Here is a 19,652-nt window from a genome sequence, read left to right on the forward strand (position 1 = left end):
ATGGGCCCTTCGCTTGTCAGCCGCTGCATCTCCCAGCCAATCTTTCATGACAAAGCTTTGCTGGAGCCTCTCAATGAAATCGTCCCAGTCCTCACCAACACAGTACCGTTCCTCTGTGCTACCGCTGGCCATTCTCGTGGGTCGTTGATTCCCGTTTCTCGTCGCCAATGTAATATCCTTTACTCAATGGCACAAAACCCACACGAGGCACACTCTATGACCCAAACCTTTAATCACAGGACCAAGAAGTGATAACTCTTCGTGGGACCTTCCTTTATATGCCTGGATGACCAGGTAAGGAGTGTCTCCCACAAGTTCACCCCCTGTGGTCAAGGTGCGCATTGCTTAAGTGTATACAGTATTGCAGTGGTGTTACATAGAGGTTACATATATGACATCATTTACTGCCCCCTTCCTCCCTGGGGTGCTAAAGCCCATTTTAGCAGAAGTTAGCAATTGTTTGCAGTTGGCGCTAAATTTTCCAAATGGGGCACGATCGAATTTCAGCCCCTCTGTTTTTTATCCCTGAGCCAATTGTGTATCCATGCTGCTACTGCCCCTGTTACCCTATGGATTTCAATTTCGTTAACAAGCCGAATATCTGGGGCTTTATCAAGCACCTTTTGAAAATCCATATGCACAACATCGCTGTCCTCATCTAATCTCTCTGTTACCTCATCAAAAAACTCAATCAAGTTACTCAAACATAATTTGAGGTCTCTTCATATTCTCTGTGTCTGTCTCTCTTTTCTCTTTCTCTGTATCTACTCCCTCTCTCCAACTCTTCCTCTGGCAATGTTTTCTCTCCCTTTCCAGGAATTCTACTCTCTCCCACTCTGCTGGCTCAGTCTGCTCCACTTACAACACTTGGAATCGCTTTCACAATGGGGAGAATGAATTTTGAGGGTTGTAGCTGAGGAGAACCTGTTTTCAGAGACCCAAGCACTGCCAGCGGACCAGCCTGTCCCTCATGCTGTGGAGGAGAGTGAAGGAGAAGGCACACCATCACCGCATCGGATACTCACAGACATCAGCTCCCTGGGAGTGAGCTCACACACGAGTTCTGCTGCATAGGACTCATATAATGACCTCAATGGGGCGGCCTTCAGAGGAAGGGCGACGACTATGCACACCAAAATGCTTGGTGCATTGGCAAGCCTGCCAGAGAGCCTCTCGTCAGGGTCCGATGCCAACATTGCATGGGACTTTGTGCAGAGCTTGGCGCCCATGATATTCAGGATGGAAAAGATGGACAACTCCAGGGGCGACCTTGACGAGTTGTGGTGAGGGGAGGGATGGGAAGCAATATATCCATTCACACACCATCAGAAGGTTGGGATTCCCATTTTTAACAATTTAACTTCCCCCCACGCTTCAAACCCACCCATTTTTGGGGGGCAAAATTCTGGGCTAAGAGATTGCACAAGGGTGATTGGTTCATACATCAGTCTTGATTGGATTGTGATGGCCTTATTTATTTTGTTTGGAATGTTTGTTTTGTGATGGTTCTCATTCCAGCTGTGTGCCCAGGAGGAGCTGTGATGTTCCGTGACAGAGGGATGGTATGTTGAGGACATGGTGGGCAACAGGGTTCTGGAGCTTCCTTCACAGAGTCTGGGGAGGCGCTGATGATCTGCTGCCATCCTCCTCCTCCTCCTTCCTCCCTCCCTTCCTCCTCCTCCTTCCTCCCTCCTCCTCCTCCTCCCTCCCTCCCTTCCTCCTCCTCCCTCCCTCCTCCTCCTCCTTCCCTTCCTCCTCCTCCTCCTTCCCTTCCTCCCTCCCTTCCTCCTCCTCCTTCCTCCCTCCTCCTCCTCCTCCCTCCCTCCCTTCCTCCTCCCTCCCTCCCTCCTCCTCCTCCTTCCCTTCCTCCTCCTCCTCCTTCCCTTCCTCCCTCCCTTCCTCCTCCTCCTCCTTCCTTTCCTCCCTCCCTTCCTCCTCCTCCTCCCTCCCTCCCTCCCTCTCTTCCTCCTCCTCCATTCTCTCCCCCCTCCTCCTCCTCCATTCTCTCCCTCCTCCTCCTCCTCCTCCTCCTCCTCTGCCTTCCTCTCCCTCCTCCTCCTCCTGAGGTGGTTCCACAATCCCTGCTGGCAAGGGCTGTGCCCTCATGATGGCCAAGTTGTGAAGCATGCAGCAGACCACCACAAAATGGGGCACCCGTTCGGGTGTGTACTGGAGGGCTGCTCCCGAGCGGTCAAGGCAGCGGAACCGTTGCTTCAGCAGCCCGATGGTCTGCTTGATAACGTTCCTGGTGGCAGCATGGCTCTCATTGTATGAGAGCTGGGCAGGTGTGGTGGGGTTGCGGAGGGGAGTCATGAGCCAGGTGCAGAGCGGATAACCCTGGTCTCCGAGCAGCCACCCTTGGGTTTGATGTGGTGGCTGGAAGATTGCTGGCACACTAGACTGACGCAGGATGAAGGCATCATGACTGCTGCCAGGATAACGGGCATTGACCATCAGGATGCGCTGGGTGTGGTCGCACAATAACTGCATATTCAGCGAGTGGTAGCCTTTGCGGTTACTGAAGATCTCAGGATTGTTATGCGGCGCCCGCAAAGCCACGTGGGTGCAGTCGATGGCGCCCTGCACCATGGGGAAGCCCGCTATCCTAGCAAAGCCACGTGCGCGCTCCTCCTGTTTCTCCCTGCTCAGACAAAAGAAAACATAGTCCTTTCTCCTGGCGTAGAGAGCATCTGTGACCTCCTGGATGCAGCAATAGACGGCAAACTGAGAGATGTTAGCTATATTGCCTCCTGCAGACTGGAATGATCTGCTGGCGAAGAAATGGAGGGCTACGGTGATCTTGAGGGCCACTGGGAGAGCTGTGGTCGCCCTGCTCTGAGGCTGCAGTTCTGGTTGCAGGAGGTGGCAGAGTTCTGTGACCACCTCCTTGGTGAAGCGGAGCCTCCGAGTACACTGCTCCTCGCTTAGGTGGATATAAGAGAAGTGCTCCCGGAACACCCTCGGTAGATACGGCCTCCTGTTGAGAGCCCTCCGATGCTGCCGCCGCCTCCTCCTCCTCCTCCCTCTGCGCGCACCTTCTCCTCTCCTTCGCTACCTCCGCTCGCTCTCCCGCAGGTACTCGAGTGCCAGGGGCACTGCCAGTAAAGCCCCCATGACTAAGAGCAAGTGGAGTGAGTGACAGCCTTTAAATCAGAATCCAGGCATTCTCCGCTTGCACCAACACTACCCGTCACCTCAGGAAATTGAAACATGTTCAGAAAGCTGCAAGAGTTTCAGAAAGTTTACACGGAGCCAGTCAAACTGCAAGTTGTCGATGATGATCCCGTTAAATAACTGCTGGAGGCTACTGAATGCTTGGTCAGTTGGCCTCGGTTAACACAGGCCGATGTGCGGAGCAGCGACAGAAAAAATGGAAGAACGGGCGTCAAGTGAGCAGTGCACACTCACTGACGTCACAGTCGGCCCAATCTAAATTTCTGCCACGAGCTCAGGCATCGGCAGCGCTGTCGACCGGCCCAAAATGCCGTTGCACTCACGGCAGAACCGAGGCGGATGCCTTTTCTTCCATCCAAACGGGCCGTAATGACCAGCACTAAACCCCCGAGTTTCTAGGCCGTAGAATCTTACATCACAGAAGGAGGCCATTCGGCCCATCGTGTCTGCGCCAGCTCTTTCAAAGTGTTGCCAATTAATCCCATTCCCTTGCTCTTTCCCTGGAGCACTGTGTATTTCACTTTTACAAGTATATATCCAATTCCCTTTTGAAAGGTAACACCTGGAACGGTGTCAGGAGCTGTGTGGGCACGGATATCTGCTTGTAAAACAAAAATATGCAGGGCTATGGAGAAAGAGCAGGGGAATGGGATTAATAGGATATCTATTTCAAATAGCCAGCACAGATACAATGGGCCGAATGGCCTCCTTCTGCACTGTATGATTCCATGATTCTACTTGTATACATTCATAGCAACAGATGGAGGCCATTCCATTACTCACTTAGATGATGGCTGATCTATACCTCAAATCCACTTACCCACCTTGGCTCCATATCCCTTGATAAAATTAGGGACATAGGAACAGGAGTGGGCCATTCAGGCACTTGAGTCCTTTCTGCCAGTCAGTTCAACCATGTATGATCTGTATATTAACTCGATTTACCTGCCTTGGCTCCATATCTGTTCATACCCTTAACAAACAAAAATCTTATCAATCTCAGTTTTGAAATTTGAATTGACCTAACCACAACAGCCCAGTTCCAGATTTCCTCTACCCTTTGTGTAAAGAAGTGATTCCTGACATCACCCCTAAATGGCCTAATTCTAATTTTAAGATGATGCCCCCATGTTCTGGAAACCCCGACCAGAGGATATAGTTTCTCTCTATCTAACCCATCTTCCTTCTCCTTTGGTCATCTTAAACACCTCAATTGTTTCAATCCTTAATCTTCCATACTTCCGTCTTCAATACCTTACAACCTGTTCTCACAATTTAACCCTCCAAGCCATGGTACCATTCTGTAAATCTGAGCTGCACCTACGCCAAGACCAATATATCCTTCCTGATGTGCAGTGCCCAGAACTGTACCTTAGATGGAGTCTAACCAGAGCTCTGTACAACTGACACACAATATCCACCCTTTTGAAATGTAGTCTGACATTCCATTAGCTTCACCAGGTCCACCTAATTCCAGCTCCGTAACATCGTCCAACTTGGCCCCTCATCTCATCTGCTGCTAAAACCCTCATCCACGCCTTTGTTACCTCTAGACTTGACTATTCCATCATCATCATAGGCAGTCCCTTGGAGTCGAGGATTACTTGCTTCCATACTAGAAATGAGTTCTCGGGTGACTGATGAGCCCAATGCGGGACCTACAGTCTCTGTCACAGGTGGGGCAGATGGTGGTTGGACAAACAGCAGGTTGGGGAGCCTGGGTTGCCATGCGTTTGTTCCACTGTCATCACTTGGCTTCAGCTTGTTCTCGGCGAAGAAACTCGAGGTGTTCAGTGCCTTCCCCGATGCTTTTCCTCCACTTTGAACTCTACTGGCTGGGCTCCCATCTTCCGCCCTCCATAAACTTGAGCTCATGCAAAGCTCTGCTGAACATATCCTAACTCGCACCAAGTCCCAGTCACCCATCACCCCTGTGCTCGCTGCCCGTGTCCTAACTCGCACCAAGTCCCAGTCACCCATCACCCCTGTGCTCGCTGCCCATGTCCTAACTCGCACCAAATCCCAACTCGCACCAAATCCCAGTCACCCATCACCCCTGTGCTCGCTGCCCATGTCCTAACTCGCACCAAATCCCAGTCACCCATCACCCCTGTGCTCGCTGCCCGTGTCCTAACTCGCACCAAGTCCCAGTCACCCATCACCCCTGTGCTCGCTGCCCATGTCCTAACTCGCACCAAATCCCAACTCGCACCAAATCCCAGTCACCCATCACCCCTGTGCTCGCTGCCCATGTCATAACTCGCACCAAACCCCAGTCACCCATCACCCCTGTGCTCGCTGCCCGTGTCCTAACTCGCACCAAATCCCAGTCACCCATTACCCCTGTGCTCACTGCCCATGTCCTAACTCACACCAAGTCCCAGTCACCCATCATCCCTGTGCTTGCTGACGTACATTGGCTCTCGGTCCGGCAACACCTTGATTTAAAAATTCTCATCCTTATTTTCAAATCCCTCCATGGCTGCATTCCTCCCTATCTTTGTAACTTCCTTGAATCCTACAACCCTCCAAGACCTCTGCACTCCTCCAAATCTGGCCACTTGTGCATCCCTGATTTTAATCGCACCACCATCGGTGGCCGTGCTTTCAGCTGCCTGGGCCCTAAGCTCTGGACCTCCCTCTATAAACCTGTCCATCTCTCTGCCTCTTACTCCTTCTTCAAGATGCTCCTTAAAACCTTTCTCTTTGACCAAGCTTTTGGTCGTCTGTCCTAATATCTCCTTATGTGGCTTGGCCTCAAATGTTGTTTGATAACGCACCTGCGAAGCGCCTTGGGATGTTTTACTCCATTGAAGGTGTTACAGGTGCAACATCTCGAATCCAGAACTCCGAAAACTAGAATTGTCCAAAAACCGGGCACTTTGTGCATAGCTGATGCAGTCATCCGTAATCCGGAATTATTGTCCAAAAACCGGATATTTTTGAGGCTAAACCCAAAATCCGGCATGGATTTGGTTGAGGATTCTGGATTTCAGACAAGAAAATCAAGTCTAAAATCTGGAATCCTTGATTTAATCCATGCTGGATTTTGGGTTTTGCCAGATTTCGGACCTCGCTGCTGAAAACCCGGCATGGATTCGGTCGAGGATTGCGGATTTCAGACTTGATTTTCTTGTCTGAAATCCGGAAAAAAAGCAAAACCGGAACGGACTCAGTCCCGAGGATTCTGGATTTCGTACGTTGTACCTGTATATAAATACAAGTTGTTGTTGTTGCTTGTTACATTATTTTTTGGACATGTCCACTAGCTCCTAATTTCTTACTATTGGGAAAATTATGCTGAGCTAACTCTCTTAGGTCCAAAGTGGATGACTTTGCAAATCCCCACATCAAAATCCATCTGCCACAGTTTTGCCCACTCACTTAATCTACCATTTGTAACTTTCGGCTCCCATCTACACTACTTCCTGTGCCAACTAACTTGGTGCCATCAGCAAACTTAGCTATATGACTCTCTATTGCTTCATCTAAGTCACTGATAAATGTACTGAAAAGCTGAGGCACCAGTACAGATCTCAGGGGAACACTGCTTCTCACATTCTCTCAATCGTAGGGTTTTCCCTTTATCCCTACTCTCGCTCTCTCTCAAGGGTAATGCAGTAATCATAGGGCATGTTAATCTTCATATAAACTGGGCAAACCAAACTGGCAGTAATATAGTGTGGAGGGTGAGTTGATGGAATACATTCAAGATCATTTTCTCGTTCAGTATGTCGAGGAAACAACTAGGGAACAGGATATTTTAGATCCAGTATTATGCAGTGAGAAACAGTTCATTCATAATCTTGTCGTAAAGGAGCCTCTGGGGAAGAGTGATCATAATGTGATTGAATTTTATATTCAGTTTCAGAGTGATTTAGTCTGAAACTAGGGTCTAAAATCTGAAGGAAGCAAACTATATTGGTGTGAGGGGCGAGTTGGCTAAAATAGATTGGGAAAATAGATTAAAAGAGGTAGATAAGCAACGGCAAACAATTAAAGAAATAATTCATAATTCACAATGAATATACATTCCCTTCAGGAATAAAATCCAATGGAAAAGATGGTCTAACTGTGGATAACAAGAGACATTAAATATAGTATTAGATTAAAGGAAGAAGCTTATTATGTTGCCAAAAAGAGCAATAAACCTAAGGATTGGGGGAGGGGGGGGTTTATAGAATTCAGCAAAGGATGACCAAGAAATTGATAAAGAAATAGTAAAAAGAATGAGAGTAAATTAGGAAGAGACATAAAAACAGATTGTAAAAGCTTTGAAAGGTATGTGCAAAGGAAGAGATTAGCAAAAGTAAACATGGGTCTCTTACAGGCTGAGACAGGAGAAATTATACTGGGGAATAAGGAAATGGCAGAGAGATTAAACAAATAATTTTATCTGTCTTCATGGTAGAAGACACAAGAAACATTCCAGAAATAGTTGGGAACCAAGGGCTAGAAATTGCAAAGAGCCCAGTTTGGAGCGATAGCTTCTGCGGGAGCAAATCACAGAAAATGAACATGCAGGTACAGCAATCAATTAGGAAAGCAAATGGTATGTTGGCCTTTATTACAAAAGGATTGGAGTTAATGCCTTAATCCTGCTACTATAATGTATGTTCTTATTATGTGCTTAAGTTCTCTCCTATCTCCAATTGAATTATCAACCCATTGCCTCCAATTCCATGCCCTCACATTTTCACCGTTAATCCTCTGTGGAATCTTATCAAATGCCTTCTGGAAGTCCATATAGACAACTTCCATAGAGACTCCTGTCCACCGTGTGCGTGACTTCATCAAACATTTACTAGATTAGTCAGACATGACCTGTCCTTGACAAATCTATGCTGAATCTCTTTGACTATCTATGAGAAAATCCATGCGAGATCTACCAATGATTTTAATTAGTTTTATACATCTAAAATCAGGGAGTAAGCACTTAACTCAAGGGCTGGGTGAAGGGCAACAGTGAGGAAACTGAGAGTAACCATCGGTAACCAGGCCCCAGACTACCTGTGAGCAACGCCATGGATGAACTATAAATATTATTAAATTGAACTGTTCCACCCGACTGCGCATCAATATTACAGGGTCTGTTAAACTGCTCATATTGTTGGTTATGACTTTGGTTATGATACAAGATAAACAGGTTGAGACAAACCTTTCAATGTCCACAACCTTCTGTCTAATCTGTTGGTTAATGATATTCTCATTGTTCACGCTCCCCTCACAAATTAAAACTGTTGCGATCTTTTACCCGACCACATTCACTCCTAGACGGATCATCCAGTTAGTCACAGTCAGTGCAGCTTCTTTCCCTTCACTTAAACAGGTTGTGCAGCCTCCTGACACACATTTTCACAGCTTACAAACCTATTGTGATGTCTGCTCTCACTGTGATGTGCAGTGTGAGGGCGAGGCTTGCTCTGTGATGTCACATTTTGGCCCGTCCAGTTAAAGGGGCTTCACCTTGATGATATCATGTTTGGCAAAACCTGGGGCTTCATTAACATTACAATGACTTGATGTGCTAGACTGCAATAACAGATTTCCATGTGGTCACGAGTCAGTGATGGTGGGCAGTGATGGGATTGTCTGCCTCCTACCAATGATGTTAATTAGTTGCATATATTTACTGCAACAGGTGGAGCACATTCCATCATTGATGGCTGATCTGTAACTTAATAAAAGAAGGAACATAGGAACAGGAGTAGCCAATGCTCCCTATAGGCTGCACGACCGAGCATCGCTCCAGGGAACCCATGCAGCCGGCTTGCTGGCTTTTCGATGATCTTGATACCTGTGTGATGGGGTCAGGTTGGTGGACAACCTTTCTCTTATGGATGTTTAGTGTAAAGCTCATACTTTTGTACGCCTCGGTGAAGATGTTGACCGTCAGTGTCCTCGACCAGGCCAACATCCCCAGCATCGAAGCACTGACCACACTCTACCAGTTACATTGGGCAGGCAACATTGTCCGCATGCCTGACACGAGACTCCCAAAGCAAGCGTTCTACTTGGAACTCCTACACGGCAAGCGAGCCCAAGGTGGGCAGAGGAAATGTTTCAAAGACACCCTCAAAGCCTCCCTGATAAAGTGCAATATCCCCACTGACACCTGGGAGTCCCTGGCCAAAGACCGCCCTAAGTGGAGGATGAGCATTCGGGAAGGCGCTGAGCACCTCGAGTCTCGTCGCCGAGAGCATGCAGAAATCAAGCGCAGGCAGCGGAAGGAGCATACGGCAAACCTGTCCCACCCTCCCTTTCCCTCAACGACTGTCTGTCCCACCTGTGACAGAGACTGTAATTCCCATATTGGACTGTTCAGCCACCTGAGAACTCACTTTGGAATGGACGCAAGTCCTCCTCGATTTCGAGGGAATGCCTATGATGATGATGATTTTTGACGTGTACTATTTTGCTGGTCCGTGCAATCCTTTAAACGGGCTGCACGGCGCCAAAAATAATCACAGGAAACATTGGGAGCAGCCCATTCAGCCTCGCAAACCTGTACCGCCTTTCAATTAGACCGTGGCTGATCTATAGCTTAACTCCATCTACCTGCCTTGGTTCCGTATACCCTAAATACCCTTGCCTAACAAACATCCGATCAATCTCAGTTGTGAAATTTTCAATTGACCCCCAGCCTCAACAGCTTTTTACAGGGGAGGGAGTTCCAGATTCCCACTGCCCTTTGTGTGAAGAACTGCTTTCTGTCTTCACCCTAAATGGTCTAACTCCAATCCTAAGGCCATTCTCCCTTGTTCTGCACTCCCCTCACCAGAGGAAACAGTTTCTCTCTATCTATGCTTTTATCATGTTGGACACCTCAATTATACCACCCCTTTATCTTCTATACTTGAGGGAATACAAGTCCAGTCTATCCAACATATCCTCCTAATTTTACCCTCTCAGCTTTGGTATCATTCTGCCAATTTACGCTGTACCCCTCCAAATCCAATACGTTCTTCCTGAGGTGCGATACCCAGAATAAAATCAGTACTCCAGATGGGGTTTTAAGATAGACTTGGATTTATATAGCACCTTTCCCGATCATCAGGCATCTCAAAGCGCTTTACAGCCAATGAAGTACTTTTTGGAGAGTAGTCATTGTTGTAATGTGAGAAACGCAGCAGCCAAATTGTGCACACAGCAAGCTCCTACAAACAGCAATCTGTTTTTGTTATGTTGATTGGGGGATAAATATTGGCCAGGACACCGGGGATAACTCCTCTGCTCTTCTTCGAAATAGTGCCATGGGATCTTTTACGTCCACCTTAGCGAGCAGACGGGGCCTCGGTTTAATGTCCCATCCGAAAGACGGCACCTCCGACCAGTGCGGCACTCCCTGGGGCCGAAATTCAGCCCCCGAGAATGGCTCTTACTGTCGGAAAGCGGCAGCCACGTGGCGGAGTTGAATGGCCACCGCTGGTGAAATTTTCCTGGGTGGTTTTTCCGGCGGTCCTCACTCCAGTCCCGCTGCTGCCGACCATCCTAAACGCGTCATCAAAGCGCGTATCGCTGATCTCCCGCACCTCCATCGAAATTCAGGGCAAAAAATCTTCGGGCTGCTGAGCGGTGCCCCCGACAGCATTTTCTGTCGGTGGGCTGTGTTCGGTGTGCGTGTGGCATGGCTGTGCGGCGGCCATTCAAGCCGACTGCCAGGTCAGGCCGACACTTATGCCCCCGGGTTCGGCCGGGCCCCCTTCTTGGGTGCCAGGCTGCTGACCCGGCCAAAACCCTCCCTGGTGGCCACGTGGACAGAAATAAAATAATGGCAGAGCTCGCAGCATTCCTCCCCTTTCAGTGAAGAGTGAGACATGGTGACGCAAACACGTCAGGATGTCACAGCGCCAGGCTGATGATTGACAGCGGCGTTGACAACTGGCTTGTGCAGCATCATTGGCCCTGCCCTTTAAGCGAGGGAGCAGCCTCTGATGCTGTTAGCAAACGCTGCAAGTTATTCAGCGCTCTGCCGCTATCGCTCTGCTCTCGGACTTTAGCAGCCTTGGAGAAGGGGTTAGCGCTTGATATAGCACTCCACTTCCCTCTTGCAGCGCTAAAGCTGACTGTCGCTGCAGGAGAGAATGATTAGCATTTGGCGTGACTTTTCCAACTTTTCAAAATTTAAAGCCCCAAACGGGATGTTAACGAATTTCTAGCCCCAATCCTCTTCTGGATCGAGAACAGAATTGATGAACAGTAATGGATCCTCAGGAACTTCACTCAATAGGGCGCTAACCAATTTCGAGCCCTTAGTGCGCATGTACAGAAAATAATCAAAAAAGGGAAATGGAATGATTGCTTTTTTATTTAGAGGGTGAGAATATAAAGAGGACAAAGCTTTGCTACAGCTGTGCAAAGCCCTGGTTAGACCACATCTGGAGCATTGTACAGTTCTGGGCTCCACACCTTACAAAGGACATATTGGCCTTGGCTGGAGTGCAGTGCAGATGCCCCAGGATGTTACCAGTCGAGATTACATAAGTTAGGCTTGTATTCCCTGGGATACAGAAGGTTGAGGGGGGTTTGATCGAAGGTTTTAGAATTTTGAAAGGAATTGATAGGGTAAATGGAGAGAAACTTTTTACATTGGTGGTGGGGGCGGAGTCTAGGACACAGGGACATAACCTTAAAATCTGAGCCAGGCCATTCAGGAGAGAAGTTAGGAAACACTTCTTCACGCAAAGGGTGATAGAAGTGTGGGATTCTCTCACACAAAAAGCAGTAGACGCGAGCTCGATTAATCATTTAAAATCTAAGATTGATCAATTTTTTCCAGACAAGGGTATTAATAAATATGGAGCCAAGGCGAGTGGAGGGAGTTGGGATACTGATCAGCCATGGTCTCATTGAACAACGGAACAGGCTCGAGGGGCTGAGTGGCCTACTCCTGTTCCCGTGTTGATGTGTGTGTGTACCCAGGATTAATGTCAGAAAGCAGAATAAAGACAGGACCACAAAGTATGTAACTGTAGTTTTACTAACATGTATAAAAGTGCTCGCAGCGTATGAAACAATACAACTTCACTCTGAGCATCGGTGATCGTGCAACTGCCAGCTGAAGCATACACATATCACGCTGATTTCCTTCAATCACCTTTCCCTGTTGCTGAGAATGGAGATAACATTGCTGAGATCAGCAGGAGGAATCCTCGCCCATCATCGTGATCTCCTGTAAATGTGGAGACCCGTGTACTCACACTGGAGGTGAGTGTATGGTTAGTATCACACTCAGACATAGAAATACACCAGGAAGTAGTGAAAGAACTCATTGAGGAAGTATGGAGATTGCAATCAGTCCATTGCAAGCTGCTCCATCACACTGGATATAGAAATGGACAATATATGCACTGGAAATTATCTAAACTGTATAAAAAGCACACACTGATCTGGTACACAAATAATCATTGTAAAGCTGGTAACTATGGATTAGAGTGCAGAGTCCTGCTCCCACAGTAGGAGGGGCTCTCCTTTGATTGTACTGTGTGGCCACATCGACCGCTTTGTGGTGGGGGCTTGGCTGAATATCGCAGCAATCAGTAATCGAGCTGACACAAGCAGGCAACGCCCCTGTTGACCCATTGATTCTGCGGCTGGTCCGATGGTAACTCGAGTGTCAGGACATAGTTGGTGGAGTGCCCGGTGGTGGAGAGAATCCCTCGCCGAACACTCGTCTTGTAAACTGTGGAGCAAAGAGTCGGAAACCAATCGGTCAATGTACCTCACATCCTCACCCAGAATAATCACCTTAAGACTGATTAATGAATACAGCAGCAACAGTCCTAGTGGATGTTTATTTTAAAATGATACTGCAAATTATCACGAGTTTTCTAAAAGTGACTAGGGAAAGACAATTTCCTCTGTTTGGGTATTCAGTGATGAGGAGTCAATAATTTAAATTGCAACTCTTCAGGGAAAATTGGAATGATACAGGGCTAAGGGGAGAGAGTGGGGCAGAGGGATTAGTTTGGGATTGATACAGAGCTATGGGAGAGAGTGGGGCAGAGGGATTAGTTTGGGATTAATACAGGGCTAAGGGGAGAGAGTGGGGCAGAGGGATTAGTTTGGGATTAATACAGGGCTATGGGGAGAGAGCGGGGCAGTGGGATTAGTTTGGGGAATGATGCAGGGCTATGGGGAGAGAGCGGGGCAATGGGATTAGTTTGGGATTGATACAGGGCTATGGGGAGAGAGCGGAGTAGTGGAATTAGTTTGGGATTGATACAGGGCTATAGGGAGAGAGTGGGGCAGTGGGATTAGTTTGGGATTGATACAGGGCTATGGGGAAAGAGTGGGGCAGTGGGATTACTTTGGGATTGATACAGGGCTGTGAGGAGAGTAGGGCAGTGGGTTAATTTTGGATTGCTGCCAATGTAACAGTAAAGGAGGAGGCAATAGAGAAAAATGATAGAATAAAAATAAAGAGGTTGTTCTTAAAAGGTTGGCAGTGCTCAAAGTAGAAAAGTCACCCGGTCCAGATGGGATGCATCCCTGGTTGCTGAGGGAAGCAAGGTAGACAGCAGAGGCTCTGATCATAATCTTCCAATCCTCCTTAGATATGGGGTAATGCCAGAGGACTGGAGGATTGTAAATTTTACACCCCTGTTCAAAAAAGGGGAGAGAGAGATATCTGGCAACTACACGCCAGTCAGCCTAATGTTAGTAGTGGGAAAACTTTTAGAGACAATAATTGGGGACAAAATTAATTGTCACTTGGAAAAATTATGGTTAATAAATGACAACCAGCATGGATTTGTTAAAGGCAAATCTTATCTGACTAACTTAATCGAGTTCTTTGATAAAGTAACGGAGGGGATGATGAGGGCAGTGCGGTTGTGATGTGCATATGAACTTTCAGAAGATGTTTGATAAAGTATCACATAATTGACAGAGGGGCAGTGGCAGCATGGGTACAAATTTGTCTGAGAGACAGAAATCAGAGAGTCATGGTGTAGGATTGTTTCTCAGACTGGAGGCAGGTGGTCCCCAGTGGTCAGTGTTGGGATCATTGTTCATGCTGATACATATTAATGATCTGGACTTGGGTATAGGGGGCATAATCTTAAAGTTTGCAGATAGCACAAAGCTTAGAAATGTAGTAAGCAGTGAGGAGGATAGTCGCAGATTTAATAGAACATAGGTAGACTGGTGAAACGGGCAGGCACATGGCAGATGAAATTTAATGCAGAGAAGTGTGAAGTGATTCATTCTGAGAGGAAGAATGATGAGAGGAAGTATAAATTAAATACAATTTTAAAGGAGGTGCTAGGACAGAGAGACCTGGGGGTGTACCTACACAACGCTTTGAAGATGGCAGGACAAGCTGATAAAACTGATAAAATAATTGTGTCCAATGCTGGGCTCCACACTTCAGGACGGATGTCAAGGCGTTGGTGAGGGTGCAGAGGAGATTTACTAGAATGGCACTAGGACTTGAGTTATGTGGAGAGACGCAGCGAGTTGTGATCTGGAACGCGCTGCCTGAAAGGATGGTGGTAACAGATTCAATAATAATTTTCAAAAGCGAATTTGTTGAATAATTGAAGGGGCAGCATGGGCTAAAAAATAAAATTAGAGGGAACATTGCACGAAGGGTAAAATTATACAGGGCTATGGGGAAGGGGGACTAATTGGATCGCTCTACCAAAGAGCCGGCAGAGGCACGATGGGCCGAATGGTCTCCTCCTGTGCTGTCTGATTCTATGATAAACATTGAAAAGACCAATGCCATCGTGCCAAAGATGAGCCTTCTCCTTTGCTGGATTCCAGTCTAAAGGATCGCCAATGTGTCGCTGACTGTGGGGCTCTGTGGCCTGAAGAACTCGGCTCACACACAGACATGCCAAGTGGCAATGTTTCCTGTCCACAGTCAGCGCTCGAGGGGAGCCCGATTGGTGCAGCAGTGGATTGCTGCTTGCTGCACCAATTGGGCTCCCCTCTGCTCCCTCCCACCTCCAGTAGGCATAATCAACAATCCCGGCCAATAGTGCTGGAGGAGAGGGGCCTGCTCAGTGCAGTAGTCACCGGACTTGGGTGGGTGAGATTGCAAGGGGGATGGCAAGGGGAGGAGATTCAAAGGGTGAGTAAGGGGAGGGTCTCCAGTTAAACATTGTGATGATCTAAGCCATCATCTCGGCACTCGTCCCAAACTCCATACCCCTGCCTTCGATTCCATCCCCTTCCTCGGTCACTGTCTCAGGCTGAACCCGACTGTTTCCAACCTCAGCGTCCTACTCGACCAGGAGCTGAGCCTCTGATCCCACATCCTTGCCATCATTGAGACCGTCTCCTATCACCTCCGTAACATCGCCCGTCTCCGCCCCTGCCTCAGCTCGGCTGCTGCTGAAACCCTCATCCTTGTCTTTGTTACCTTTAGACTCATTTTACAATGCTGCTCTAGCTGTCCTCCCACCTATCACCCTCCATAAACTTGAGGTGATCCAAAACTCGGCCGCCCGTGTCCTAACTTGCACCCAGTCCCGCTCACCCATCACCCCTGTGCTCGCTGCCCCTGTGTCCTAACTCGTACCCAGTCCCGTTCACCCATCACCCCTGTGCTCGCTGCCCCTGTGTCCTAACTCGTACCCAGTCCCATTCACCCATCACCCCTGTGCTCACTGACCTACACTAAATCCTACTTCCCCAACATCTCATTCTCATCGTTCTGTTTAATTCCCTCCATCGCCTCGCCCCTCCTGATCTCTGTAACTTCCTCCTTCAGTCCAACAGCCCCCCCAAACGCTTTGCTCCTCCGACTCCGACCTTTGTTGCACCCCTCCCCCTTGTCCCACCATTGGCCCACCAGGCCCCACACTCTACAACTCCTTAAATCCCTTCCCTTCTCCATCCCCCTCGCCACTCTTATATCCCTCTGTGGCCAGGCATTCTGTCATCCTCCTATCATCTCCTTCTTTGATTATGCCACTGTGGAGTGTCTGGCCATTTTTCTATACTGAAGCCTCTATGTATAAAAGTAAATTGTTGTTCTCAATAAACAGTTAGTATTGTGCGATGTTACAGTGAGAGGGTTGGACTAGAAATAAGAATATAACAGCAGTGCTTAATATAAGGAAACATCTTTCTACCTGGACATCTATAAACAGATTCTTCCTTAAATGGTGATGTTTCTCCTGGTTTGAGCCAAATCTGATTGAATTGGTTAAGGATGTGTACCAACAGAGAGAGGAAAGAAACTCAGTCTGGAAATGCTCACCCCTCACAATGAGCCACACTGTGTAATCCTGACGTTACACTCCAGACATCCTCTTCCAGTGACCACCTCCGGCTCCCCCCACACCTTTCCCTGCCCAGAATCCGCCCGGTTACTCTCACTTGCCAAAGTCTCGCCATTCCCTGTCAGACAGTGGGGTCTAGTTTGACTTTGGCCAATCAGTAGGCTCCCCCCCCCCCCCATTTCTGGGATGATCAGACCCCCACCCTGTGATTTTGAGGTTCCGGCCTCATTTAAATGTGGCAGGCAAGATGTGGGGAGCCAAACAGGCATTGCCGGTGCAACTCGTTGGATTCAGGCCTCAGGATTGGGTGGTGGAGGTCATCAGCAAGGTATGTTATGGTGGGGGTCACAGAGGGTGGGGGTCTCGGGGTGGCAGTGACCCAGATTATTTCTGTGGGCCCCGGATGTTCACTCCTGCTCCCCCAATGCCCACAAATATAATTGAATACTTACCTTTGGCCGGATTTCTTCAGTTCCATCACCCATGGGACTGATTTGAGTGGGCATTTATGTCATAGGTCCCTGATTTCCATATTAAAAGGGGCTCATCGAGTTACATCTATATATGTCAAGTCTACAGCATGGGAAGAGGCCATTCAGCCCAACAGGTCCAGGCCGGTGTTTATGTTGTACATGAGCCTCATCTCACTCTATTTCATCTCATCTTCCCAACATATCCTTCCCTCATGTGTTTATCCAGCTTCCCCTTAAAGCATCGATGCTATTCACCTCAAAATCCACATTCTCACCACTCTCTGGGTAAAGACCTTTCTCCTGAATTCCCTATTGCATTTATTAGTGACCATCTTATATTTATGGCCTCTTATTTTGGTCTCCCCCACAAGTGGAGAAACACCTTCTCTACATCTACCCTATCAAACCCCTTCATAATCTTAAAGCCCCCTATCAGGTCCTCAGCCTTCTCTTTTTCTACAGAAAAGAGCCATAGCCTGCTTAACCTTTCCAGGTAAATATATCCTCTCAGTTCTGGTATCATTCTCGTGAATCTTTCTTGCACCTTCACCAGTGCCTCTTATATCCCTTTTACAAAAAGGAGACGAGAATTGTGCACCGTATTCGAAGTGTGGCCTAGCCCAAGGTTCGAAACATGTTTAACATAACCTTTCGCCTGAAGCTGCCGGGTGCCTTGGCACTTGGCTTGGAGTGGGCGGGAGGGGACAGCCGCTGGGAACTGCCTGCTCACGTCAGCGGACGGCAGAGTGATGCAACTGAGCTCCTGCCCATCGAGATGGCAGATTGGTGTGGGTGGGAGTCGGCGGGAGTCAGGGGGAGGGACTGCTGCAAGGAGGCTGGTAAGGTTATAAAACTGGAAAAAAAAGGTTAGTGAACATTTGAATAAATTTCTTTTCACAGCAACTTACCTCACTGGGTTCCCTGAAGGTCTTCCGGGTAACTTTTATTTCCAATCATTTTTATTTGAACGTCTTCGACCCTCCCTGGGCCCGACTCCATTCTCGGCGGCACTTCAGCGACAAGAGCCTTTGCCGCAGAGATTGGGAGCTCCTTCCCGCCCGCTCCCGCCTGCTCCCGCCCAGTTTGATGGCGTACGTCGTTCATTGAATATATTCAAATCACAGATAGATAGATTTTTAACCAATAAGGGAATTAAGGGTTATGGGGAGCGGGCGGGTAAGTGGAGCTGAGTCCACGGCCAGATCAGCCATGATCTTGTTGAATGACGGAGCAGGCTCGAGGGGCTAGATGGCCTACTCCTGTTCCTAATTCTTATGTTCTTATATTCTTATTTGCCGCCAGCCCAACTTTTAAATTATTTTCATCAATTTCCCGCCCAAAGTGCCGCCCGGTCTCTCGGTGGCCTTTTGGGCGGGACTTGGGCGGGACTTGGCCTTCACCAAGTTTGGTCCCCTGGTGCTAGGCCCCTTTCAAAATGGTGGCGGTGTAGTCAGGGTGGTAAGGACACTGAGCCCATTGTGAGGCTGTTGCTGTCCCGTTAACACTGGACTAAGGGGTGGGATTCGATTCGATCGTCTGCCATCAGCCTCTCACCCGGCAATGCTTAGCAAATTGCCATGTTACAAACTGTAGCTATAGACCCAGAATTGCACATGCATGTCTGACCAACGAGATCAAATACTGCTGTACAAATGTATGGACCCAGAGAATGTTGTAGCATTGACAGGATTCTCAGAGATTGGAAATTCTCTATCAAGCATTTTATTTTGGTGCAAACATATCAAGATCCTCTGAAAGGGTGAAGATTATCATAGTTTAGAATTGGTGCTTGATAATTCTTCAGCATTCTCTTGAACTGACACAGTCAATAAAAGTGATGATATGAACACACAGAATCATCATATATTTACAGATTCATGCTGGCAGGATTCTCAAGGTGAAAAGGGTTTACAGACTGACTGCTGAGGGGCTGTGAGGAAAATTAAAGTAAATGATGCGATGCCATCATCTAGCGAGAGTTACAGGGATGGACGGAGTAAACGGTGGGAGGTGACTACTGCAGCATTGTGACCTGTCAGCGGAAACCGTAGGCTGATCGTAACGGATTGTGTGCTACCTGTCACTTCAAGGTTAGTGCAGTGACAACACAACCACCCACTCTGCTGAATATTGACTGTTACAATGCGACGCAGTGTCAGTTTTTGTTCCTTGTCATTATCAGCCAGCATCCCAGACTCCTCCACCACCATCCCAGGGTATGTACTGTCTCACTGGCAGCGCAGACCCACCAGAGGTGGGGGCATAGTGGTATAGCCCCAAGTTTGGAGGGAGTGGCCCTGGGAGTCCTCAATATTGATGCTTGACCCCATGAAGTCTCATGCCTTCAGGTCAAACATGGACAAGGATACCTCCTGCTTAATACCACCTCCCGCCCTCCCTCAGATGATGAATCAATACTGCTCCATGTTGAACACTACTTGGAGGAAGCAATGAGAGTAGGTTAATAGAGAGCGCCAGCTAGTGGTACTGCTCCACCTGGTGGACTACTATAGTAATGCAACTGCTGACGTATAACAATAAAAGTGTAATGACAAGTTCCTGTAGAGCAATCTTGTGTGTCGTGTGCGTTTGTGATGTCATAAATATATCACAAGTAGCAAGGGCACAGAATGTACTCTGGGAGGGGAACTTCAATGTCCATCACCAACAGTAGCACCACTACTGACCAAGCTGGCTGAGTCCTGAAGGACATAGCTGCCAGACTGGGCCTGCAGCAGGTGGTGAGAGAACCAGCACAAGGGAAAAACCT

The 19,652-nt window shown here is 48.1% G+C and overlaps 2 protein-coding genes across 2 annotated transcripts in view; both read right to left on the reverse strand.

Moving 5' to 3' along the window:
- Window positions 1-179: 179 nt before the first annotated feature.
- LOC139278129 (putative nuclease HARBI1) lies at window positions 180-5,049 on the reverse strand. Its single transcript, XM_070896785.1, has 3 exons — window positions 4,837-5,049; window positions 2,101-3,051; window positions 180-227 (listed from the first exon to the last, which is right to left on the reverse strand). The coding sequence occupies exons 1-3, from the start codon at window positions 5,047-5,049 to the stop codon at window positions 180-182; spliced, it is 1,212 nt and encodes a 403-aa protein (XP_070752886.1).
- A 7,129-nt stretch (window positions 5,050-12,178) lies between these two features.
- The window catches only part of LOC139278130 (dynein axonemal heavy chain 3-like), a 485,560-nt gene continuing 478,086 nt past the window's right edge, over window positions 12,179-19,652 (reverse strand). The window contains exons 67-68 of the mRNA XM_070896786.1: window positions 16,260-16,320; window positions 12,179-12,856 (exon numbers count right to left, since the gene is read on the reverse strand). Coding sequence (XP_070752887.1) covers window positions 12,711-12,856; window positions 16,260-16,320 — 207 coding nt within the window. The 3' untranslated portion in view covers window positions 12,179-12,710. The remainder of the gene's footprint in view (window positions 12,857-16,259; window positions 16,321-19,652) is intronic.

Source organism: Pristiophorus japonicus, chromosome 13 (genome assembly GCF_044704955.1).
Source record: "Pristiophorus japonicus isolate sPriJap1 chromosome 13, sPriJap1.hap1, whole genome shotgun sequence".
NCBI classification, from domain to species: domain Eukaryota; kingdom Metazoa; phylum Chordata; class Chondrichthyes; family Pristiophoridae; genus Pristiophorus; species Pristiophorus japonicus.